Here is a 27,100-nt window from a genome sequence, read left to right as displayed (position 1 = left end):
GCGCTTTCCCACTTAATGCAGGCACAAATCACCGGGACAGAGTGCTAAATGAAGAGCCTTTCAGTAGACCTCGGGAGGGGGCTAAGATCGCGCGCTTCTAACCATGCTTGTGCTGGAGGCCCAAAGGCCAGACTTTTGAGAAGCAAGGGCCTACGCTTGGACTACGAGTTCCCATGCACCAAGGCCACTGCCTTCTTTCTCATCAATCCCCAGGATTGGCATGATGCCCGACACTAAAATTTGCTGAATTGAATTAATGGGGACACTGGTTACAAGGACACATTTAGTAGTTTAATTTTCTGTTAGAGTAATAGTCACAAACCAAATGGATAAAAATAAAACCATAATTAATCATATGTCTAACTGGTACTCTGGAGTTTCCTAAGCACCTTAAGTTAGTAGTAGCTTATTTGGGGGGGATAGTGTTGTGGTGTAGCAGGTGAAGCTGCTGCCTGTGAAACCAGCATCCGATGTTTGTGTCCTGGCTGTTTCATGTCCAATCCAGCTCCTGCTAATGGCCTGGGAAAGCAGCAAAAGATGGCACAAGTGCTTGGGCCCCTGTCACCCATATAGGAGACCTGGATGAAGCTCCTGGCTCCTGGCTTTGTCCTGGCTTATTGCAGCCATCAGGGGAGCAAACTAATGGATAGAGGATCTCTTTCCCTCTCTCTCTCTCTCTCTCTCTCTCTCTCTCTCTCTCTCTTTTTGGACAGGCAGAGTTAGACAGTGAGAGAGAGAAAGACAGAGAAAAAGGTCTTCCTTTTTCCGTTGGTTCACCCCCTAAGTGACCTCTACAGCCGGCGCGTTGCGGCCCATGTGCTGTGCCAATCCGAAGGCAGGAGCCAGGTGCCTCTCCTGGTCTCCCATGTGGGTGTAGGTGCCCAAGGACCTGGGCCATCTTCCACTGCTTTCCCAGGCCACAGAAGAGAGCTGGATGGGAAGAGGAGCAGCAGGGTCTCAAACAGGCATCCATATGGGATGCTGGTGCCTCAGGCCAGGGCATTAACCTGCTATGCCACAGCGCTAGCCCCTTCAAATAAAATTTAAATAATAGCTTAATAAATTTCAACAGATTGCTGTCACCTTGTCCTGACTTTGTCCTAACCCTACCTGTCAGGTTTCTGCCAAGCATCCCAGGGATGTTAACGGATGACAGATTCCTGTTACCACGTAGCATTCTGGAGGCTATGTCAGATTCATGGAGTATAAGAACCTCAGCTGCAAAAAGAATCTTTTATTTCTGAAGGGTCGACATGCCCAAAGTCTTGCATGTTTTTCTTTCCTAGAAATGCTTGCTAACACTTTCGTTTTTGTCTGTCCCTTTCCATTTCTCCCCATTATCTCTCATTTCCTGTCCCCACATTCTGTCCCCTCCTTACTCTCATTCAATTTGTATTTGACCAAATTGTATCTGATGGATCAAGATACTTTGCATCATGGAGTTTGATTGCCAGATTTATTTCTCTATCAGCAACTTTGGCTCAGTCTATGTAATTGAAATTCTCAGCTCAGACCAAGTGCACATCTCTACAGGTTTCTAAGATCTGGGGTAGGTGGTATGCTAGATATCAAGATGTCCATTTGGGACAGGCATTAGGTGCAGTGGTAACCATGCCTCTTGGGATACATGCCATATGAGAATGCTCGGGATCAAATCCTGCCTCTGCTTTTGGTCCAGCTTCTTGCTAATGTGCACCCTGGGAGGCAGCAGGAGATAGTTCAAGTTCTTGAATCCCTGCCACCCACATAAGAGACCTAGACTGAGTTTCTGGCTGTAGGCTTCAGTCAAGCTCAGCCCCATCTCTTTCAGACATTTGGTAGATGAAACAGCAGATGGAAGATCTCCTCTCTCCCCACCAACTTTTAGCTAAAATAAATGAACAATAATTTTAAAGTAACATGAATTATCTTATCTAAACTCCACAACCTCTTAAGGATGTTGTATTTGTATCACCATTTAGCAAATGAGGAAACTGAGACTTTCATCAGTCAGGATGCACTCAGTTGTGCTATTGTAACAAATAGCATCATGTATCTTATTGGCTTAGAACAACAAAGATGTAATTTTTGGCTGTATTACCATTCCATGGTGTGTCTGGCTCAAGTTGTCCTCACTCTGGGACCCAGGTGAGTGGAGCCACCATGGCAGAAGGTAAGTGAGAAGCATGAATATTCCTCCCCGGTCCTTAGATATTGCCCAGAACTGACAGACATCACTTTCTTCCTATGGCTCCATGACATATGTACTTCTGCCAGAGGTTAGGAAGTGAAGGCACTGGGCTGTATTTGCCTAGCATTATAGGAGACAATCCCTGCTAACGTCTGTATCTTTGCCACCTCATATCTCTGTTCCCTCAAACTGTCCCAGATTACCCTGTTGTCTGAGAGAAATTGTTAACATCATTTTTTCTGTCTCAAACGTGTCCTAGAATGGGAGATATATTGTAAGACCACTTTACCTCTTGGGATTGGAATATATGTAAGCCTCTTTTCAAATGCAGAAAAGATGGTGGGTTATCAGGCATTTTTTTCACCATAGTACAAAACCAAGAATTCTGAGAAGGGAAGTCTGATTGAAGTCTCAAGCTTCAGAAATAGTGCCTCCAAGGAATTTCTTCCTGTAGTGCAAACCAGAATGTGTGTGTGTGTGTGTGTGTTTTACCATCACAAATAGTGTTTTGGAAAATTTTGAGGAAGCTTGCTACACAATTTACATTTTATGTGGTCAATTCTAGTTCGATGGCATAAACATAAGCAAGTTAAAAATAACCAAGAGAAACACACAGAGACATCACACATTTCTGATGGTTGTGAAACCTTCTCCTGTTCTTTTTCTCACCTCACTGTGTTACTGGGCAGACTGCATCTTCCACAGAGAGGTGCGAATGAGAAATCCGATAACGTTCAGAACTAGAAGGGGGTGGCAGAGCTCCTTCTTCCTAAAACTGTGCAGCCAAGTTAAGATCCAACAGAAAGAAAGCATTCTAGGAGCTGGGAGGGAACACTGCGCTTTGCTAACATCAGCTTTCTCTACCTGAACAGAAGAGACGTGAGCTGCTGTAAGTGCCACATACTGTCAAGCCATCAGTGTCACGGACCACGTCAGTGACACGGACCACAATGGATAGAAAGAGACAATGTACACACGTGGCTGACAAAGGCTGTGCTGCCTACGGAATAATACCCTCACCTCCAGTCGCTGCAGCAGTGGTGGGGAATTCAGATAGGCTCACGATTTCTCACCCTGGCAAGGAATGTATGTCCTTGTCATCACTCATGATACATCCCATGTGCTAACCAACTCCTTCCCTTCCCTTCCCTGTTACAGGGCTGTAACAGAGACAAGGCAAAATGAGGCCACTTGGGACACTGCCACAGGCAAGGGCTAACACAAAACCAGAGGAAGCAGCATGCACAAGGAAACAATGTGCAGTTGACCTTTTTTTCCCCCCTTTTTTTCTGTTGTCTGGCAGCACCCAACCAGGTTTGTCATAAATTTATGTATAAAAAGTTGGTTCTTATTCTTTCATGAAAGCACCATCAAGCCTTAAGATTAGTTCAAGTCTCTGAAACACAATGCATTCTAACTTACACCTGGTAACCGTGGATGATGGCGCAATTTACACTCAGCGCCAGGTTGTCTGTTTTTGACATTCTACCTGCTCACACACTTGCATTTTCAGAAACTATATGAGCACAAAAATATTAAATGAAATCCACTCTATGTTACAGTAGAATGACATGTTGTTTATTCATATAACCGACAGGCAGTACTCAAAATTCATTTCAGTAAGCAAGTGATTCCACAAACATCTAATATATACTAAAATTGATAGTCAGAAAGTATAAAATACCATGGGTATGAAATGCCATGGTAAATACTATTCAACAGACTACAATCATAATTCCAAACTAAATCACGGTCTTTTAAAATGATTTTTAATAGTGTCAGTATGATTTGTCTTTTCTTCTTCCAAGCAATTTACTTCTTCCACTGATGCAAGACAAGATCGCTATTCTCAAGAAATATTAGAGTGACATAGCTTAGGTTTCTCTCTTGTGACACATATCCTTGCAGATTGTTCTTAACATTGCCCCTTCACATGGAAAACAAGCCAGTCAGCACTCAGTTTCCCAAGGAAAAAACTTGGATTTGAACTGCGCTGAGAGGGGTAATTCAGAGTTCAGCAAGAGGCAGGTGGTGAAAAACCTTTTGCAACTTTTGATATATGCTGACTTCCTATCTGAGGCTCCAGGCATCCTAAACATATACAGGCACCCACGCCCATGAAATTATGGGAATAAAATAATGTGATATCTAGATGACTGACACAATTGCAACTGGGGGTAAGTTACAATATAATTCAGCGTCACTCCAAACAAAAACAGCTCCTACCTAAAGTTACTTCTTCTAAGCCTCATTACATTTTTGAGAAGCGTGGCTGTTTGCATTAACAGTTTGGTTTATCATGTATCTGTCTGTATTATTTTAAAGACTTATATTTTATCAGAACGAGGTCCAAGCATGAACCTGGCTTGAAAAGCTAGCAGCAATAGTCATGAAACATTATCAATAAATTAAAAGGCTTTCACAGAACAAGATTCAGCTAAACGAATTACATACAAAATACAGCTAGAGAAATAACAATTCTGTAATGCTGAATTATGAGGGAGAGGAAAACAATCTAAAAAAATAGAAAACTCTCTCCATACCTGGGTGTCAAGGCAAGATGTAACACTGCATAATGCCACAATATGAGCAGTCACTGGAGGGTGGATGCTCCAGAAACAGCAGTATCTGGGGATCTTGGAATTATGACCAAGAGATGAAAATACTGTACCAAAAGGCATGCATATAATCACTGTGTGCATTCAGTGTGTGAGCTGTGACCTAGGCAGAGACCTAACACAATGAGGCAGTGTTCCAGGGAATCCATTCAAACCAGCGTGGGCGACTACATGTTGATTAAACCTTCCGAGGCAGCAAAGTGTGGGCAGAGTGCCATGTCTGGGTTTTGCAGCTGCTTTATGATCCTCTTGCGGAATTTCTCCCGCACACGATTGAATTCCATTATGTCCATGGGGTCCTCTTCAATCCAAAATTTATGAAACTCGTGCATCAAATAGCCTGTTGGAATAAGGTTATGATAAGAATGTGGGGGGAAAAAGATCTTAACATATTCAAAATCATCCTGAATGCTGAAGGAGAGGCTAGAGCAAAATTAGTAAACACGGGTTCACAGGAGACATCAACAGTCAGCAAATATGACTGCTTGTAATGAGTCTAAAGACCAGCCCAGGAGAAGCTACCAATAGGAACAATTTTTGAAACTGGTTCTGAAATGATTCTTGATTCCAGGCAGAAGACAAATCAATTCTGCCATCTCGTGAACATGAATCACATCAGAAATGTATTCCCAAGGCCACAGTGACTACTTCATCCTCTGCCTCCTAATTGAATTAACATAATGGTCTGATTTTTCAAAATCACTTTGTTCCGCCTTTTTTCTCTTGATATTCAGTTCAAAGTTTTAAATTACCCTGACAAATCAAACAAATGCATTCTGACAATCTATTATGAGACAATAAGGATTGTGAATTAACTCTGAACAACACAGACTGGTCCTTAAACTATATGAAATTGTTAATAAGACTTCCTTGCTCTGAAGCATAGTTTTATAGTCAAATACATTTGCATCTCAAAAATGTTTCCTAGGAATGATTTGGACTGGGGAGATTTGGGGAATAAATGCTAGAATTCGACTCAAGAACCTACTCATTACATCTGTTCTCCACTGTGTTTCCTCCTTCCACTGCCATTTTTTTAAACCACATTTAAAACTGAAATATGACTTTTTTAAAAAGATAGTACTAAGTATTTGAATGCAGTAAATCCATTGAAAGTTCAGATGTCTTTATATATTAGCAAAAGTAAGGAAAGAATCTTAATTTAAAAAAAAAGAAAAATGAAGATTATGCAAGGTTTTGTCTTCATGTAAGAAGGTGGTAGCAAATGGGAGTCAGGACTTCGGAGCCAGAAACCTGGATTGAATCCTTGTGCTTCCTCCTCTGTGTGTAAACAAAAATGGAAAAAACGAGCAGTGGAGATGATGGGGTCCCCAGGAAGAGACTTTGGAACAAAGACAATCAGTGTTCTACTGGAAAAAAAAAAAAAAAAAAAAGAATCCTTTTGTTTTTTTTCTGGTAACTAGCTATGCTTAGGGATACTTTCAACATGGTTCTTTTTTTTAAAGATTTTTTTTTTTTTTTAATTTGAAAGAGTTAGAGAGAGGAGAGGCAGAGAGAGAGAGAGGTCTTCCATCTGATGGTTCACTCCCCAATTGGCCGCAACGACCGGCGCTGAGCTGATCCAAAGTCAGGAGCCAGGAGCTTCTTCTGGGTCTCCCATGCAGGTGCAGGGGCCCAAGGACTTGGGCCATCTTCTACTGCTATCCCAGGCCATAGCGGAGAGCTGGATTGGAAGTGGAGCAGCCGGGTCTCGAACCGGCGCCCATATGGGATGCCGGTGCTTCAGGCCAGGGCATTAACCCCTGGGCCGCAGCGCCGTCCCCTCAACATGGTTCTACACACTGAGTTTTAGAAATCTCTATTCCCATCTCACTATAATGCAAATTAGAAGTGACCACCACCAACACACATTGGCAGACGTTGGTCTGCTTCCACAGATTCACTCCCCTGATTCCTGGTCTCACTGCATTGTTAAGTATGCGTATACAGCTTTAGTATTGAGTCTCCCTACAAATATAGATACAAGGGGGGAGAGAAACTTACTTTACATTTTTGAAGGTGATTGTTCTATTTCTTTGAGGACTAGTTTGTCTTTGGGCTCTCAATGACTGATATGGCTACTTTTCACATTTCTGATGGGTGACCACCATCTTCACTCAAATAGCTTCTGGGCTACACACATGGGAAACCTGACCACATATCAGCAAAGCTCCAGATCAGAGGCATCAACCACCCTAGGAGCCCTCTCCTCTGTCTCCCGTGGGTGGATTCCAGGCTTGAACTTGTCTGGCGACAACACTGAGTATTCCACGGGATCTCAGCTGACACTTAAAAGGTTCTTCACACTCAGCCAAAAGCTGTTGCCCTGCATTTCACAGAAAAAAACCCAGTCTTTCTACAGCCCAACTATGTGAAGTGTTCTTTATGCCCCACGTTTATCTCTTTTCTAGGTGAAGCATCCTCATTTCTCACCAGCCATGATTTGGAGTCTGTTGTCACCTTTGTTGTTTAGTATATGACAGAAACCCATTTCCTCTGAAGCTGGTATCTTATTTCACCAAAAGAATTAAATAATCTGATTTTGGTGATTGGGCAAACTCATACAATATCCTATCTTTTTAGGTTCCCTTGGCTTCCCTATAAATATTATAGTTTTTGTAGTTCTAAAAGAAATCTATGAAAATTTATAATTTCTTATTTCCTTACTATGTAAAATACATACATAACTTTCTTGATTGGTCTCTAAGCTCACATAAACATACTTGAGCTATTCTTTAAGGGAAGTCAGGTTTCTAATATTACTTAAAATCAGCCACAATGATGTCATTAGTACTCCACGAGCGACAGCTCTTTACTCCTACTGACAATGTAAAAGGCTCCGTGAACAATCTGTAATGAAGAATTCACTTTTCCGCAATGTGCAGGGATATTGGCAACTCACTCTAAATGTGATGCCATGTAGTGCAGAATTCTCTAGCAGAATGCACATCCATTCAATTTCTCCATTTTTCTTTCCTACATGGAATTAAAGAACATCTCTAACAATGGGCTATGGTAAGTGTTGATGGGAAGGTGGTCTGTTTTCTGCCCCTTTCTCAGGATCCTTCCTTAAGATATAAAAGCCAGACTTGAAAGATTGCAGACTGATTCCCTGGGACTTTTCCTTAGCACCATCAGCAAAATAATTAGAGACTAAATAACACAATCTTCATAACTAAAACATAGAAATGGTGGCTTGTAACATATTACAATCATAAGACTGCATTCATTTATATAAAATTACAGAGAATTCAAAAATTCATTTGGTCAACTGACCCACTACCTGCCAATTAACAAATCCATAACAGAGACAGTGTTAGGTACTGAGTTCCAGAAGCAGGTGGAGCTCCTGGGCTCCTCAGTTCTTGGACCCTCAGGGAGAGGGAGGCAGGCTTGCAATCTCAGCTGAGGATGTGTTAGCTAAGGAAGCTAAAGGAGAGGGAGAAAACAGGCCAGGGTACTGCTTATAGTCTCTCATTTAATTCTTATATTTGTGGGGGTGTGCAATGCAGATATTCTGTCTCCACTACAGAGGAGGATGTTGAGCTTAGGCAAGATGCTTGAATGCTGCACAATTACACAATTACAGCTGGAAGCTGGAAGCCAGGACCTGAAACCTGCTGACATTTCACCAATTGTGACAAGCAGCTTTATTCGGTGCATTCTGCTCCTCCGGTGCTTAATCTTACTGAATAGTTTCTTCTTTTGAAAGTCAAAGAAAAGATAATTCCTTTTCCTTTCCTGACCATTGTACTTGCCTTCTGCTCACTACATCTAACCTGACTTCATTTCAATGTGCCTGTGTGTTCAGCAGAGCTTTAGATTGAACGTGATTTTCCTAACATACTGTCTTGGCAGCTCAGTGTTCAATGAATAATACTGTAAAATCAGAGCGATAGAGCTATTGCATTCTTATATTCTTCCACCTTGATGAAATACTTGTTTGGAATACTAATTTGGCTTTTCAACTCAAGCCTGCAGCCCATTTGTTGCTGCAAATGTGTTTTGGTTTTACTTCATTGCATTCTGTTAGTAGAGAGCAGAGACATTTGCAAGGACACAGGTAATTGCAAGAATATTACAGAGGAGACGTGCAGGACTGATCACACTGAATGGCAGAATAGTGAATCTAGGGCACAATTTGCTTCCCTTAGAGATATCTGAGTCCCTCTGCCTATGACACAACTCACTGGGGGATTGCTGCTAGTTTCAAAACGTGATGAGAGTCTTGGGAAACAAGTAATCCTATTGCATGCTTACTCATCAGGGCTAGAATTCTTTTGGAAGCTTATCAATTTAGGCCAAGTCTCAATTTTTCCAGTGAAACTAGACTCCTCTTCCCCCTGCAAAGAACATCATCCATTTGGCCTCCAGTTCATCCATCCATCCTTCCAACCACCCTTCCACCCTTCCATCCATCCTCTCATCCACCCATCTATCCATCCAATAGTCACCGAGCACCTGGTCTGAATCAGGCTCAGTGCCAAGGATATGACCTTGAACAAAACAGACATTTCTGCCCTTCCACGTCAATGCTTCAGGCTTTTACCTTTGATTCCTGGGTGAACTCCTCTACTGTGCGATTGATTTTCTCCTCAGTACTGAGCAACCCCAAATCTGTAGCTTAAGCCCCTTCAGAGCTCGAGAACTTTCCATTAGAATGCCCGTACACGGTTTTCTGGATTTTTTATTTTTAGCTAAGTCATACAGTTCTAACAGTTTAACAATTTTTGTTACAGAAACAAACACAAAAAATCAAAAACAACAAAACAAAACAAATAACAGCATCTCCAGATCCAGTTCCTGTTTCTCCAAAGCAGCATTTCAACTCCTTCAGCTGGTTATTTTGATTATTGATCTTCACGGCTCTAAATAACGTGTTTTCAACTGCTTTATTTATTTATTTATTTTTTACTTCTCTTTATAGATGAAGATTTAGTTCCCTTTCACCTATCCTAGACACAAGGTTTCTTGCCCGATTCTTTTCTTTACTGGCCTTCTTTATTTACTTTAATTTTCTAATTCATTTAACTTTAACTATCCCCTAAGTATGTCAATGTCCTCTTAAGATGTTCAACCATGGTAGATACTCTATCACTTCACACTCTTCAAAGAGTCTCTTTTTGGACCTCAGGTCTGCTGAAATCTAGCCTGATTGTTTGCAGCCTATTGTTCAGATATTATCTTGGACTTTCCCGATGCTTCTTTCCTGGGATATATTTCCTCTTTTCTGAACCCCATTATTCCTTTTAGAATGACTTATGGAAACAGATCCTTCAGGAGCTTCCTGAGAAAGGTGCAGGGAGGTAAATGCTTAAGAGTTTGCTTTTTAAAAAAATGTCTATATTCTTTTCTCATACTTAAATGAAAACTTAGATGTGGTACACAATTCTAAGAAGGAAATCCTATTACCTTAGGTTTTTCTTTACTATTATCTTACATTTCTGAAGACATTATTCTACTGTTTTCCAGAATAGAATGTTGCTGTGGAGAAGTCCAATATTATCTTGATTCCCAATTCTTTCTGATGCAGCTTTGGAAATCTTGAGGATTATCTGTTCCCAGTTGTCACAGAATCTCACAATGATATGGACCTAGTGTGGGTCTATTTTCATCTATTTTGTTGCAGCATACTTTATTTTATTTTTAAGATTTTATTTATTTTTTGATAGGTAGAGTTATAGACAGTGAGGTGGTGAGACAGAGAGAAAGGTCCTCCCTCCGCTGGTTCACTCCTCAAATGGCCGCAATGGCCAGAGCTGCACTGATCTGAAGCCAGGAGCCAGGTGCCTCCTCACGGTCTCCCATGTGGATGCGGGGGACCAAGGACTTGGGCCATCTTCCACTGCCTCCCCAGGCCATAGCAGAGAGCTGGATTGGAAGAGGAGCAGCCAGGACTAGAACCAGCGCCATATGGGACGCTGGCACTGCAGGCGGAGGATCAACCCACTGCGCCACAGCGCCGGCCCCCTGGAGCATATTTTAAAAAAGAAGAGTAATTCTTCAGTTCTGACATATTTTTTCTTGATTTATTCTTTGATGTCCTCCCCTAAATTTTCACATTTTCAGGCATTCCTATTCAGATATTAGGTTTCCTGGAATGGTCCTTTGATTGTTCAACCTTTGTTTCCTATTTTTCATATTTGCCTTTTTGTTCTACTTTCTGGGAGAACCTTCTCTACCTTATCTTCTAATCTCAGAGACTTCATTTCTGCTAAAACATAGATCTGAGAGTCAACTCAGGCTGTCTTCAAGGCCAGCACATTTCATGGATCTTTTAAAATATATCTGTGTTTGTAAGGATTATATATACCAGATCAGAGGGAGATAGGCATCCATGATGTCTTTGAGTCAGACCACACTTGATATTATGCAAGAGCTTGGAAAAAGAAAAGACCATGACCCCTAATAACAGTAAGTGCAGTTTTTTTTTTTTTTCCCCTTAATGAGAAAACAAACAAAAATCAAAACCAAAGGAAGAAGTTTGAAGGTCCCAAACAGCCAAATGACTAAGAACTCAAGTTCAATCCTTGCCTGGAATGTTCTATAAAAAAAACTGTATTGATAATTACGGAAGAAGACACTTACAGAATGTTTGTTGGAAGTGAGACAATGTTGGAGCCTCTGGGGCAATGTTATAGAAATGGGTTTTCAGAGCTCCACTGATCAGCAGATTGTACGCCAGGTCTGTTATATTGATGCCCACGATTGCAAATGAGTACCTGTAAAGTGCACAGCACAAAACCAACAGTGTGTCACAAATGGGAGATAAGCACTTCAAAAATGATAGCATGGATTTTTACATTCCTATCAAATTATCAGAGTGGCAGTTGCCCTTCCCCTTCTACCCTATCAAAACCTTGACTTTTGTAATTGTCCAGAAAATTTTGGAAGTGTGTACCATGAGAACTGAGAGCTTATATGCTTTGACTTGGTAATTCTATTCTCAAATATATGACAGGAAAAAATTCAAAGCTTTATACACAAGCATATTCTTTACAGCATTGTTTATAATGGCAAGGAAATAGAAATCATTCAAACATTGTAAAAAAAGATGACTAGAGAAATAAATCAGGGTAATCTCTTATAACATGTGATAGCTGATTAAAACTATAGTCTAGGGGTTATCTATGTAGGATATAATACATATGAACAAAGCAAGCCAAGTTTTAGTATATAAGGAATAGGATGAAATGTCACAAGCTATTAATATGGATATACTAGATTAATACAATGGGAATGAGTTTCGTTTATTTTCTGTAAGAAGCTGTATATTACTTTTAAAATGAGAAAAAAAATTTAAGAAGTATCTTAACATAGAGTATATTTCCCAATCCCTTTTCTTTGAATCTATTAAAAATCAAAAAGAAGGAAGTACTTAAATCCTCTCTGCTAACATAAACCTAGCACAGAAGAAAAAAAAAAGGAGTTTCCTGCTCAAATATTTTTGGAAAAAATAGATGTTATAATAAAAATATCTAAAGTAAGGTTTTACCTAAAGGCCCAACACTGATAGAGATATGTTAAGTAAAACCTACCAAACGAGACAAAAACATAGAGCAGCATCCCTTTAAATACTGAATGGGATAATATATTCCATCATGACAAATACAATTTCATCCTTATCATCGTTCCCAGTACTCCTGGGGTACTTTTGTCCTGGCTCTGGTCAGACTGACAATCTTTATATACAAAATCTCACACTCACCCAATTGCTTTATCCATCCTTTTCTTCTCCCATTCTGCTTTGCTGAATTTGCTGAATGAATGAATGAATGAATGAGTACATAATATTTATTCTCTAATTGGTACTTTCTCCCTTTTAATGCTTATGTTAAAATCACTAACCATATGGAAAGATGTCCACACCTTGGGTATCCAACACTAATGAATTTAAATTTAATATTCTTAAAAGTCAAAATATAATTTATATGGAGCTCAAAAGTGGAATTATTTAAGGCCAAGTTATTTACCCCCATCCACTTCAGTACCACAGTGGGAGACAGTGCTAAAGGCCAAACATGAACATATGCTTCTACACTATCATCAGTTAGCAAACAGCAATTCCATTGTGAAACTTTGCCTGGTTTTTGTCTTTCCTCTGATGAGATGTTATTTCACAGTCTCATGGTTCCCCACTGAATTTTGTTATGTTTGATCTCATGTTGTTTATCCTACTTAGCCTTATTTGTGATGCCTGATTCACATATGTTAAATAAACGTTTATTGCTAAATAAATGATTGGGTTAGTGGAAGGCAGGAAGGAAGGAAGGGAAGAAGGAAGAGAGGGAAGATGTACAGTCTAGTTTTTAAAAATTCTGTTCCAATAAGTGTTGCAGCATTTTCTCTGGATGAGCTGAGTCAGCTAAGCCATAGCAGCCCCATTTTAATCTGTTTTATAATCTGAGCTTCTGAATAGGAGTATGTGAAGAAAAGGGTTCTGTCACAGAGCATTCTGAAAACACCGCCTCACCTGTTACTTTGCAGACTGACCTCCCTAACCCATCTGCATTCCCCTCCACACTGCTGATGTCGCGCAGCAGGCAGAAACCATGTTCTATTCTTTATCTGCGACTCCTGTAAACTTTGTTCAGTGGTTTACACTAAAAACTACAGTTAGCATTTGAGCTAAATAAAAACTTAAGACTGGAGCTATTATGGACACTTAGCCTCCATCTAAGTAGGAGAGAGCTCTCTGCATGACAAACATTATCAGATACACAATACACATAACCACAAAGACATTATGCAACACTAATATTTAACTATGTGTAGTTCCTATTCTGTAAACAAGTGGCTATAAAGGAGGTACTTCGAAGTTATGTTCAAACGTGATACCTGTTTTTAAAGTATAGTTCTAACCTATAAACCAAACAGCCAGAGACATCAGAAGATTTTTACCTTAAAAGACTCATACCCAAACAAAAATGAGTTCTGTGTGAAATTTAAGTTTTTTGTATAAAAATTTATAAACAGCTATTTTCTCTTCAGCAAAGTTTTATAAACATATATTATCTCTAGAGTTTGCTAAGTTAAATCTATATCAGCAATGGAAATATAAAAGCCCAAATGACCTGCACTCATTTGGTTACTTATAGGATATCCTGGCTCAAACAGATGAATCCCTCTTTTTAGGAAAACATACCACACACACACACACACACACCAGTCAAAACTCTGCTCTTGAACTTAAATCCACTTTCACCCCTCAAGTTGCTTCAGGACTCAACAGATGGATGTGTCCAAGAGCAGTGGTGTACCATGCTTGCTGAAGGACAGACAGGAATGAGCTTTCTTTAGTGTTTATTGACATCTCCCTGTTCAACACCTGAAATATTCGGGGCCTCCCAGTAACTATTTTGACATGATAATTGGTAATATGTACTTCTTTTACATAAGACTGATGTTGACATCATAATTGGTAACATACACTTCTTTCATATAGTTGACATCATAATTAGTAAAATATGCTTATTACAGACATTGGTAAAGAACAGCAGTGGCACTTTCAAAGCATTCTGATTTGTTTCCAGGGACATTTTCTACCAACTTTAAGTTGTTCATATATGAGCTTCATATATTCAATTTTATTGTAGCTTGAGGGATAAAGCACAATAATTATATCTATATACACACACACAACACAGCACACTCACAAATGTCAGTTTCTTAAGAGTAGCTATACAAACCCTGGAGTACTTGCTCTCTGATGCCTGCCACAGGAGACAGAACTGTAAAGCTTTTTTGGAGAATGGCTCATAGACAACAGTAAGCCCCCTTCAATGGTTAATCAAAACATACTTCAAGCTCCTTGTGACTTTTTAAAGATCCTGAAGGATTCATTTTTTCCACCTGATGTTCCTCCAGGACATTCCACCTGAGTGTACTCACAGACTCCTAAGTCCATTTAATCTGAGGGGGTTCAGAGTCTCCATATGACAGACATAAGCTGTTTAGAAAATGTAGTTAAAAATTAAAATAGCTTGATTATAGCCATGTAACATATAAAGAAAGAGCTTAGTGATTTTAGTGTTTTTCTTAAAATGAATGCCAAAAAAATGTGATTTAATCTTATTAAATATTACAAATTTGGGAAATGTAATTTAATGCACTTTAGCCAACTGAAGCTAGAATGAGCAAAACAGTAAGGTGTAGAAAAAACCTAAGTCAACCTACTCCTGAATTCTGAGAATGTTATAAAATTTTGGATTTATTGAGCAAAGATGAACACTAGCAACTAAACATGCAAAATATTGATTACAAAGTATTGGAATTCCTTATATGAAATGTGACTAACACGCATAAGCACTCATAACTACTATTTATAATAATATTAGAAATATTAATTAAAGAGAAAATTACTCTGCACAACAATATTCTCACTTAAAGTGTCCCTCGGGGGAGAAGGGGGGGGGAGTCACAGGTGTGTGGAGAAGCTTTAGGTGAAGCTTTCAAAATGCTCCCCCAGAACAGCGGCTTATTTCTTCATACTGTCTGCTGAGCTTTTACTTAGTGTAGTAATCATTATGATCAGGAAGTAAACTGAAAATCTTTGTAAAAATGAACAGTGGGAATGGGAGAGGGAGGAGGAAGGGTTGGAGCATGGGCAGGAGGGAGGGTGGGGTGGGAAGCATCACTGTGTTCCTAAATCTTTGTACATGAAATACATGAAAGTTGTATAACTTAAATAAAATTACAAAATAATGCAGCAAATAAAAAAAAATGTTCCTCCAGTCAGGTTATGGTCATGGCTGTAGAAAGGCTCTGATATTTTCCATCAGGTTAGCATAATCTGTTTCACTAAGACACAGCCACCAATCATTAAACCATATTAGATAAAAAGCTGGGAAATGTTTACTTTTTGAATATTTTTCATGAAATTATATTTCTTACCCAGACTTAGTCTACAGTAAAATTAAAGTAATAACACACAAAAGCAAAGAAAAAAAATACCTTATTTCCTCCTTAGTGATATCCCTTCATGTAATCAAAGAAAAAAAATTCAGAAAGGTAAATGAAAACGTAAATAATGTAGATCTATAGACTTTTACCAAAAAACCAAAACTGAACAAAAACAAAAGCCGCCTTGACAATCCAGACCTGTTAGTCCTGACTTCCACTCGGCCTCTATCCCTCCATCACTCTCGCTGGTCTCTGAACTCTGTCCCGCAGCTTCCCTTCTTCCAACCCTACTTCTCCACCTTCCTGGACTCTAGTGACATTAGCAGTGCCATTAAGTTCACATCTCATGTGAACGGTGCCACTTTACATCCCAAATCTTGGAATAAGTACCTGAAGTTCTAACTCTTCTCTTGGCATTTGTCAAAAGGGCTTGTTTGAAAGGGTTTTAAGCCTCACTTATGGTGGGATGGCTCTCCTAAGGCTCTCAGCAACAGACCCACGTAACAGAAGTTAATTTTACTGAATCCATCAAGCCTAACCAGTCTTTCCTGCTCAACAATTACCTGCATTTTGGATGGAGAGAGTCAGAGAGGACCTGCTGAGCTGCTGCTGCATCCCGTTCTGCAAAATACCTGCAGATGGAGAGAAAGCAAGCCGTGACTCCAACCCCGATGAACAGATCCGCTTTCGCCTAATCTGAGGCCATTTTGGATTTAGAGATGGATACTGTCAGGAGATATTCACCTGCTTCAGCTCTTCCAGAAAAAGAAAAGATTTCCATATTCAAATTTTCCAAATATAATGATGTGGCAGTGTAGTTGTGAAACCCACATAGACTTAGGAATGCGACCAGTGCATTTGGGAACATAATTATGTACTTGGCCAAGCTGCTGCTTTGGGAAGCCCACGTCCCATATCTGAGTGTCTGGGATGGAGTTCTGTGTCCACTTCCAAACCAGCTTCCTGCTACTGAACACTCTGGGAGACAGCTGACGATGGTTCACGGACTTGCATTTCTGTCACCCTTGTGGGAAACCTGGATGGAGTTCCTGGCTCCATCATGATGTCAGCTTGGTCCAGCCCCAGCTGCTTTGAGTACTAGAACCAGTGAATAGAAGATTGCTCTATCTTTCTGTCATTCTGCCTTTCAAATAAATAAACAAATGCATTTTAAATAAAAATCAGATGCCTATAGATAAGGGAGTTGAATAGCTCAGCATTTGAGAATCCCCAAAAGGCAGAAGCCCAGAGAACAGACGTGGTGAGGGGCTAGGACAGCCCAAGGGCAGAGATAAAACATACTCCAGTAGGTGAGGAAGACACATTTAAGATATATTTTTCTTGGGGGATATTCATTGAGCACTTGAATTCTGGGTGAATGGAAAATATAGAGCTTAGAGAAGTTAAAAAAAAAAAACATAAATCTCTGTTCTGATGGGAAAGAGGCAATGAAGTTTCCTATCACAAATGTACAAAGCTGCATGCCTTCAAAAACATTCATAAAAAGGACTTCAGGCCAGCACTGCGGCTCAATAGGCTAATCCTCCACCTGCAGCGCCGGCACACCAGGTTCTAGTCCTGGTCGGGGCACCGGATTCTGTCCCGGTTGCCCCTCTTCCAGGCCAGCTCTCTGCTGTGGCCTGGGAGTGCAGTGGAGGACGGTCCAAGTCTTTGGGCCCTGCACCCGCATGGGAGACCAGGATAAGCACCTGGCCCCTGGCTTCGGATCAGCATGATGCACCGTCCACAGCGCTCCGGCCGCGGCGGCCACCAACGGCAAAAGAAGACCTTTCTCTCTGTCTCTCTCTCTCTCTCACTGTCCACTCTGCCTGTCCAAAAAAAAAAAAAAAAAAAGGACTTCAAAGAGAGCATTATAAAACTATTGCACTGGGGCAGTGTTGGGTACAGTAGGTTAAGCTGCCACCTGCAATGGTGGCATCCCACACTGGAGTGCCAATTCAAGTCCAAGTCCTAGCAGCTTGACTTTCAAAGCAGCTCCCTTCTAATGTGCCTGAGAAAAGCAGGGGATGATGACCCAAGTTGGAGAATAGGATGGAATTCCAGGCTCCCAGCTCTGGCCTGCCCCAGCTTCAGCCATTACAGCCATCTGGGGAGTGAACCAGCAGATGGAAGATCTCTCTCTCTCCCTTTGCCTGTGTACTGTGCCTTGCAAATACATAAAGTAAATCTTAAAAAAAACCATGTGTGTATTCTTTAATGTGATGTGTAGATATTTCCTGCATAAATCCAATTGGTAAATCAAGCTCTTCAGTTTCCACTGAGAAAATTTCAAACCAGAGTAAGCAATTTCAATACAGACGTCCATGATTATTAATGTAATTGGGTCTCATTTCACACTTTTGTCTTATCTTGGTTTCCTCTTTATGTCTTTCATATTTCTTGGTCCAGTGTATCTAAATGTCCTTGAATAAATAAGACAACTAACCCTACAGGAAATAATATCCTGGCTATGGATCTGTTATAGTTAAGTCAGTGTCAGTGTTGTCTCATTCCCTGTGTTAATGGTAGTTTATCTTATAAAAGTTTTCAATTTTAAGGTATGAAATTTATTGATTCTTCTTTTTCAGTAGAAGGTGGTTTTTGTTGTTTTTGCTTCTTATTTGTCTGTATCTTTAAGAGATCCTTACTCAGACATCTTAAAGATTTTCTCCTAAGGGCCGGCATTGTGGCATAGTGGGTAAAGCAGCTGGCTGTGACTCTGGCATCCCATACGGGTGCTGATTCAAGTTGCTGCTGCTCCACTTCTGATCCAGCTCTCTGTTAATGTGCCTAGGAAAGCAATGGAAAATGGCCCAAGTTTTTGGGCCCCTGCCATCCATATGGGAGACTTGGAAGAAACTCCAGGCTCCTGGCTTTGGCCTGGCTGTTGTGGCCATCTGGGGAGTGAACCAGTAGATAGAAGATCGATCTCTTTCTTTCCCCTTCTCCGTCTCTCTCTGAAACTCTTTCAAGTAAATAAATAAATCTCTTTTAAAAAAAGATTTTTCCCTCAAAGTTGGGAGGAATGCTTTTGAGTCTTAGCTTGGGAATTACAGTGAGGTAGACATTTAATTTTATTTCCTTTTTTTCTAAATGGAAGTCCAGTTGTCCCAGTTTCAGTTATTTAAAAGCTCAGCCATTATCCACTTATTTGTAACACCACCTTTGTCATCAATTTGACTTTCTATTCATTCACATCACATGATATCATAACATTTAAAACATTTTATAAAATAAAGGGTGATTATGTTTAAAATAAAGGGAAAGATCTAGGGGGAAGATAGGGTGCCGCCCAAAATCACTAAGGCTTCATTTCTTTTAAAAACCAACAAGATATTGTCAAAGGACATAAGAACAAAGATTCTCTTTGGTTCAAAAAAAAAAAAAAGACTTCAAATGACTGAATTTGAGTGTGGAAAAAAAGTACAATTAGTTGAGTCACACATACAAAAACACAGAAGTTGACAGATAGAATTTGAAAAATAGAGAGGTAAAACAAAAATAAATAAATAAAAGGTTTATGATCACTAGCAAGGGAACTAGGACCCCAACTTCTTACTCCTGAGAACCGGTAACGAAATAGAAAAACTGAGCATCTGTCCTTCCTCTACTTTAGAGAAAACAAATTACTGCAGTTGACAAAGGAAATAGTCTACAGAATTCCAGCCAAAATTCATGGAAAGAATAACAGAATTATAAAAGCATTTTTTCTTGTGGCGCCAGCACAAGTGCAGGTTTGAGATGTTGCTGCTCCACTTCCCATCCAGCATTCTGCTAATGCACCTGGGATAGCACTGGAGGATGGCCCAAGTGCTTGGGCCCCCGAATTCATGTGGGAGACCTGGATGAAGCTCCTGGCTCCTGGCTTGGTCTGGCCCAGCCTTGGCTGTTGTGGCCATTTGGGGAGTGAACCAGCAGATGGAAGGATTTCTCTCTCTCTCTTTCTCCTTCTCTCTCTCCTCTCTCTCTCTAACTCTGACTTTCAAATAAATAAATAAATCTTTACTTATTTTTAAAAAGCACTTTTTGCACAGTGAATTAATTAGTTTGGGGAAGATCATGGAAGGAGGAAAGCCTATCAAGGACTTCACAATGGAGCCACCAGGTTCTGGTCCCTCTGACTCATCTCAGCTTTAAGACAGAGCAGTGCTGTCAACCTGAATCTCCCCAGGTCTTTCCAAATGTCTCCTATGTTCAGGAAATACAGGGGATGGGAACAAGTGGAAACAGACAAACCCAGTTCCTGGGACATTTTACAGAACAACTGACTAGAATCTTCTACAGGAAGGATGACAGGAGGAAGTGGGCAAAAGGAGAGGCAGAAGGGGAGAGACTGATCTAATTTAAAAAGACCCCAGGGCCATATTAACTAAGCACAATGTGTAAATCTCATATAGACTTGCATTAGAACAACCAGCAGTAAATGGCATTTTTATGAGAACTGGGAAATTTGAATATGGGCTAGAAATAGATAACACTAAGGAATCATTATTAATTTTGTTTTGGTGTCATGGTAGCATTATAGTAAGATAACACTGATTTTTCTAGAGCTACATATTGAAATAGGAGGCATGAAATTATAAGCAGTACAGGACTTTCAATGACACTCTTGCCCAAAAAAGTGTGTTGGAAGTATTTCAAAACCTAAACAATCTCTAAATCAGTAGGAGATTTCTTTACCATCTTCCCCTCTTTTGCAACTGCTTGCCACTTTTCATAATAAAATTTGTAAAAATCTGATATTTTCTTAAAAAATCCATAAAATCTAAAAGAAGGAAGATGCTAGTAGCTCATATAAGCTTTATGTACCTGAATTACATCTCAGAGAATTTGAATGTTTTCTTGCAAGTGACTTTTGGGACTAATAACTTTGACATTTTAATGAGAAGACCAGAACACCACTGTAACATATAATTACTCCTCCTTCTACTTACTGCAAATTGTACAGGCCCAGAAGTCCCATTCCTCGAAAATCGGTTTTAGGATCATCACCTTGGAAACCAATTTCACACCACTGCTTAGAAATCCGAGATTCCAATGGAGTATTGGGCTTCAAGAATTTCCATAACTTGAGACAAAAAAAGAGAATTACCCTGTTGATATTCACATACAATTCACTTTCTTATAGACTCTGATTTTGTAGACTATGTTATAAGGAGGTTTGGAGAGCTGAATATATGCAAATGTACTGCAATTAAAGATGTGATATTTTAATTATCTGTGATAGCAGTTCTCAAAGTATAGTCTGAACATTCCTTTGGGTGCCGACCCAAGACCTTTTCAGAGGGCCTGGGAGACAAAACCAAACCAAACCTAGTTTAAGTAAAGTAAGAGGTTATTTGCCTTGGCACCCTCGTGAGTAGTACACTGGGATTTACCAGAAGCTCCATGTATGACATGTCAGAATGCATTGCTCTGAAGGCAATGAAATGTGTATTTGTATATTTTATTTTTATAAAGACTTCTGTTTGAATTTATAATCAGAAACTAGGTAGATAATCTCACAAAAGGCTCTTTGGAGCTCTCAAAAATATTTAAGTGTATACAGAGAAAGTGAAAGCAAGGAAAATATGGGGACCACCCATTATCCAACTCATCAGAAACGATTTCCTAATGTTGTATCAGAACTTTTCACAGCATTATTAGCAAAAAGGAAAGTGGGCCGACTTGGGTTTTATTTCTTAGATCTTACCCATTAACAGGAGGGAGAATAAACATGGCTGGAAAAAGAAGCATCAGTACTATTCATGAACAAACTTAACATATTATCATCTTTAAGAGTTGAGTAAAAGAATTTCAATTAAAATCAACTATATATTGACAAATACAAATTCAAAATATTATGCTATTTACTGCATAATAAACTGGTTCTACTTTCCTAAGTTTTCTGTAGTAAGAAAGATACTGCATTTATTACTAAAGAGGAGACAGAAATTTAGATGTACAGTTGTATAAAGATGTAATGGTCAAACTACAGAGCTCTTACTAACAGAGATAGATATGTAAGCAAACTTTTTGGACTGTTAATATATAATATTTTATCTTTATTATAGATAGGGTACAAATATAAGTGTCAAATCTTAACTATTAATTATTTTAGAAGTAAGTCAACTTATAAATTGCTGTTCTATAGATTTTAAAGTAAAGCAGAACATTAATTACGTTGCTTTAGAATGAACTGTCACAAATCTGACACAGTATAAAACATAATATTCAATGACAGAAAACAGTAACAAATAAAAAGTTGTAATTCATACTATTTTAGTATTAATTTCAACACTAATCTAAAAACCACTTAGTACATTCCATAGTACTTTATGTTAGTGTCACACAGATAGATTTATTTTATCAAAGGATAAGTGAAAAAGACTTCAGAGGAATGAAGGTAAATCATGCTTGAAAGCAAAATATAAAACCTGAGTATAAAATATCCCTTTTTATATAATCCAGACAAGAATTTGCCAGTGCTCTGCATTCAAACAGAAAATGTGTGAGTTCATGGAAGAGACTAGTGAAAGACATGTGATCAGTCAGAAAAAGTTCAAAACATCCTCTAGGCACTGATTTGGTTACTGCCACAATGAAAAACAAAAAAACAATGATTTTAAGTAATCCCAGGGTCCTCCACAATTAAAAAATATCTGGTATCATCCAGTGAGTTGGGTAAAGCCTGTCAAAAGCAAGTATTTCCTTTCTGTAGATGGGTTACAACTCCCACTCATTAGGAGAATGCTTAGTCTGCAAGACTAAAAAACACCAACCCCACCCCCCAATCTTTTAATTACATTTCCCTGTGAACATTTTGAAGTATCCATGAAAATGAATGTATGTGGCTCTGTTCCAATAAAACATTCCCTGTAAAAATGGGTGGCAAGCCAAATAGGGGCCCACAGGTGTTGGTTTGCTGGCTTTTGCTCTACAAAATTTTGGGTAGTAAGGAATCAAAGGGGTTAATATTCATTTAAAATACGAAACTGCCGGCCGGTGCTGCGGCTCAATAGGCTAATCCTCCGCCTTGCGGCGCCGGCACACTGGGTTCTAGTCCCGGTCGGGGCACCGATCCTGTCCCGGTTGCCCCTCTTCCAGGCCAGCTCTCTGCTGTGGCCAGGGAGTGCAGTGGAGGATGGCCCGAGTGCTTGGGCCCTGCACCCCATGGGAGACCAGGAGAAGCACCTGGCTCCTGCCATCGGATCAGCGCGGTGCGCCAGCCGCAGCGGCCATTGGAGGGTGAACCAACTGCAAAGGGAAGACCTTTCTCTCTCTCTCTCTCTCTCTCTCTCTCTCTCTCACTGTCCACTCTGCCTGTCAAAAATTAAAAAAATATATATATATGAAAGTGCCTAAACTCAGGCAGTCAAACACAAACCAAGAGTCAGCCTCTGGGAACCAAATGTGAACAACACATGGTTCTCTATTGAGACACGGTGTTGTGTAGTAGGTTAAGAGCCCTTTCTAACTATGTGAGCTTGCATAATCACTTACTTGCTCAGTCTGTTTCCTCACCTGAATGGAAATAATACCAATGCCACAAGGTAGTTGGACCAACTGAATGAAATAATGCTATAAAACACTTTGTGTAAAAGTTGGTACATATTAAACACTAAGTAGATATTTTCTATTACTGATTTTCTTATAATTATACTTGAAATTTGAATAAATTGAAGAGGAGAATAAAGATCTCCCTCCTAAGTTAGGTTGGGGAGGCTAGTGAAGATGTTAAAATTCAGTAAGGATTTTAAAAATGAGCTGGCTTCCACTGTGAGAATACTGGGTAGCAGAGGGAACACTTAAAGCAAATTCCTGGGCATATGGTATGGCATGGCCTATTCTGGCTCATGGTAAATGGTGAATGTGCTGTATATGAAGTGGATGCAAGAGATGCAGCTTAGAGAAACAGTGAATATTGGAAAGCGTCCAAAATGCCATGGGAGGATGCACAGACTTTACACGATAGACCCGGGGAGCCTGAAGTCTTTAATCAAGGGAATCACAGACCTATATTTTAGAAAAATCTCTCCAGCAGTATTTTGGAAGATGGAATAAAAAATTATCTAAGGCTTAGTGGCAGAATTAAAAGGCTGTAATATCCCAAGTTGAAGATGATGGCTACATAAGGCAGTGGGCATGGAATACATTTGGGAGATATTTTGAGGGTGCTTTGTGGATATGATTTAGTGATTTCTATAGATGTAGAATATATCCCAATTAGATTGAAAGTTATGTGAGGACAGAAAAGATGCTGTCCCAAAGTGCCTAACATAGTAGGGGACAGTCCTGGCTTCATAATTTAGAAGTTATATGAATCAGAGCTTGGACTAAAAGGTTTGTAGCTTTCTTACTTCTAAAATAAAGACAATAATTACTACCTTGTTTAGTCAATCCAAATGATAACACATGCATACTCAAAGAATAACCATAGATAAAAGTCATACATAGAAAAGAAAATGTGGTTTCTATATACTTTGGAATATTACTCAGACATAAAAATGATTAAATCCTGTCATTTGTGGCAACTAAATGGAACTGGACTACATTAGTTTAAATAAGTCAGACACAGAAAGGCAGACAATGCATGTTCTTATTCATTTGTGGAACATAAAAAAATTTGATCATACAAAAGTAGAGAGTAGAACAGAGGACACAAGGAGGCAGTAAGGATCGGGGAGGGAGTACTGCTCCCCAGTGAGATGGGGGAGCAGTTCTAAGATTGCATAGCCCCACAGGCAACTATAGGCTACAACAGTTAACTATACATTTCAAAATAACTAAAGTAGAAGGGTTTGAAGACTCCTGGCACACAGAAATGATAGTATTTGAAAAAATGGAAATGCTAATTACTCTGATTTGATCATTACATATTTTATACAGGTACCAAATTATCATTTTGTACCCCATAAATATGTACAAGTATTATATGCTAATTAAATAAAAATTTAAACATCGTATCCTAAATGTTCTTACATGTAGCTAATGAACCACAGTAATTCAATGCATCCACCCACATTTGTTGAAAATCAACCTAGTGTCAGCAAACATACATTAGATCAGCTAAAGTGGTACATAGGTCATTCATTGACTCTGAGGGCATCTCGGGTGCTTCTGACCAGTCTGCTAATTATATTACTTTTTTCCTTTTCATTCACCTGTTATTTCCTACCATACTTTGTTTTGTTGACCTTGAACACTTCCATCAGAAAATGGTCAGGGGAAAAAAAGACAAGAAAAGAAGCAGGAACTCAGTGGTAGGTAAAATAAAATTACAATTAGAGAAAGAAAAATAGTATCGCAAAGATTGAGGCTTCTTTAATTTTTAATGATCTGTATCAGACCCAGCATGAATTAGCAGACAGATGAGTCACCTGCTTCAGTATTTACACATACAAAAATACAACAGGATACATTTAACAAGCATGTCTTCTATTGACATTCTTCAATAAGATAAAGTTAAGGCAGCTCAACAAATGTTTTCTTCCAATTTTGCTACTGTTCTAAAGGCTGGCCCTAGGTTTTTTTTAATACTAACTTTTTTAACTGAAAATTCAGCACTTTGAAGAAAAATTGTATTGATGTTTCTTAATACACCATAAGATCCGATAAAATTTTTAAGGGTTTTTTTTTTTTTTTTTGACAGCCAAGAACATACTATTTTTCCAATAGTTCCGAAACGCCTATACCTCCTCTTCTAATACTCTCTAAGTGACATGAACAAATAGCATTAGGATCTTGGGTCATCTCCCAAGACGTCTATTGCCGAAGCAGAAATCAACTTCATCTTCTTTGACATGTCATAATGAAGATCACAGGACCCTCTGACAAGTGCCGTTTCTCCTACTGACTTTCCACATATGTGAAACCACCTAAGCTGGAGCCAAATGTGCGAGCCCACAGCAATCACCTCTAATGCTTTCTCAGCTGACAAACGAAAATCGCCTCTGAACTTCTCACATGAATTTTCTGATAGAAAATTCACCTCCAACACCTGAACCAGCAGGAAAACCCAGCCTTCCCAACCAGATACAGCACACACGGCTTCTTAATCTTTGAACCTCCGATATCCAGAGAAGTGCCCGGCACGAGGCAAACTTGAATTAAGGACTGAAACTGTTCAAGAACTAACCTTCAAAAGTAGTTCTTCATGTTGGGGATTATCAGAATCATAGGGCTCTCTGCGCAGTTTTTCCACATCTGCAATGAGGTTTCTGTACCCAACGATTTGCAGAAGGCAAGCCTGAAGCGAGATTCCCAGTCTAAGGTGTTCAAAAACAGAAGAAACACACAGGAGGGAGAACAAAACACGTGCTTTTGGCATTTGTTTCTTTGATGTATGCATGATAGAATTTTCCATATGTATATAATATTCAGGAAATAGCTCAAAGTGATCTATGTAGTAGAAGTACAATTATTACTGAAATTCCACATAGACAGTTGTACAACCTTGCTAAGACTGACCTCTAATCCTGGTTTTATCTTAAGGTAAACTGCAAAAGTGTGGCTTAAAAAAAAAACACAAGGGATTTCTTTACATGGCCGACTTGAAAGGAAGACGTAGAGAATACAGGTAGTAATGAGTTCCTAGGGATGATGTAGGCCCCCTAGATGTGTAGGTTGGAATCACTTCAGAAGGGTGTGCTCAAGAGGGTGAGTGGGGGAGGAAGAGGGGCAGGGAGGGAGGGAAGGAGGAAGGGGAAGAGGGAGACACGGGGAGGGGGGAGAAAGGAAGAGAGCGGGAGGAAGGGAAAGAGGAAGGGGAAGAGGGAGACAGAGGGAGAGAGGGAGAGAGGGAGAGGGGGAGGGCAGAGGGGGGAGGGAGAGGGAGGGGGAGGGCGGAGGGGGGAGGGAGAAGGAGAGAGTGAGAGGGAGTGAGAGAGAGAGGGGGGAGGGAGAGAGTCAGAAAGGGAGAGGGAGAGAGGGGGTAGGGGGAGAGGGGGAGGGGGGAGGGGGAGAGGGAGAGGGGAGGAGGGGGAGAGGGAGAGGGGGAGGGAGAGAGGGAAAGAGAGGCAGAGAGAGGGAAGGAGGAAGGGGAAGAGGAGACAGAGGGAGAGAGGGAGAAGGGGAGGGGGAGAAGGAGGGAGGGAGGGAGGGGGGAGAGAGAAAGAGAGAGAGAGAGAGAGATACATCTTAAGCTCAGGGACTTCAGGGAAGGAAACATTTCAAAATGAAATGAGATGAAATTAAACAAAATCCCCTGTACTTATGCTCAACAGCTGAGGCGGTGCCAAGAGAGCGCACAGCTGTTGGAGAGTCCCCACTGTGTCCTTTCCCACCACACCCTCAACACTTTGTCTTGGGCTGAAACAAAATCCGCCTGGCCTGTGATCAAGTGCTTCCAATTCTGTCCTCTGAGCACGTTTAGTTCCACCTTGCTCAGTTGTGCCTGTACATTTTAAGATAGTGATTCCTTCTTCTGGTT

At 40.0% G+C, this 27,100-nt stretch overlaps 1 protein-coding gene across 6 annotated transcripts in view; it reads right to left on the bottom strand.

Moving 5' to 3' along the window:
• Window positions 1-3,749: 3,749 nt before the first annotated feature.
• Window positions 3,750-27,100, bottom strand: part of ELMOD1 (ELMO domain containing 1) — a 69,018-nt gene continuing 45,667 nt past the window's right edge. For 4 of the 6 annotated variants that reach the window (XM_062198344.1, XM_062198345.1, XM_062198343.1 and 1 more), the window contains 7 exons: window positions 25,808-25,937; window positions 20,625-20,758; window positions 16,254-16,322; window positions 15,742-15,765; window positions 12,497-12,547; window positions 11,377-11,510; window positions 3,750-5,128 (listed from right to left, as the gene is read on the bottom strand). In XM_062198344.1, coding sequence (XP_062054328.1) covers window positions 4,956-5,128; window positions 11,377-11,510; window positions 12,497-12,547; window positions 15,742-15,765; window positions 16,254-16,322; window positions 20,625-20,758; window positions 25,808-25,937 — 715 coding nt within the window. In that variant the 3' untranslated portion in view covers window positions 3,750-4,955. The remainder of the gene's footprint in view (window positions 5,129-11,376; window positions 11,511-12,496; window positions 12,548-15,741; window positions 15,766-16,253; window positions 16,323-20,624; window positions 20,759-25,807; window positions 25,938-27,100) is intronic. The other 2 variants (XM_062198346.1, XM_062198347.1) reach the window with 2 other exon arrangements.

The sequence above is a fragment of the Lepus europaeus genome, chromosome 7 (genome assembly GCF_033115175.1).
Source record: "Lepus europaeus isolate LE1 chromosome 7, mLepTim1.pri, whole genome shotgun sequence".
Lineage (NCBI taxonomy): Eukaryota > Metazoa > Chordata > Mammalia > Lagomorpha > Leporidae > Lepus > Lepus europaeus.
The sequence above is the reverse complement of the archived record's forward strand: the minus strand, read 5'-3'. Positions and strand labels throughout refer to the sequence as shown.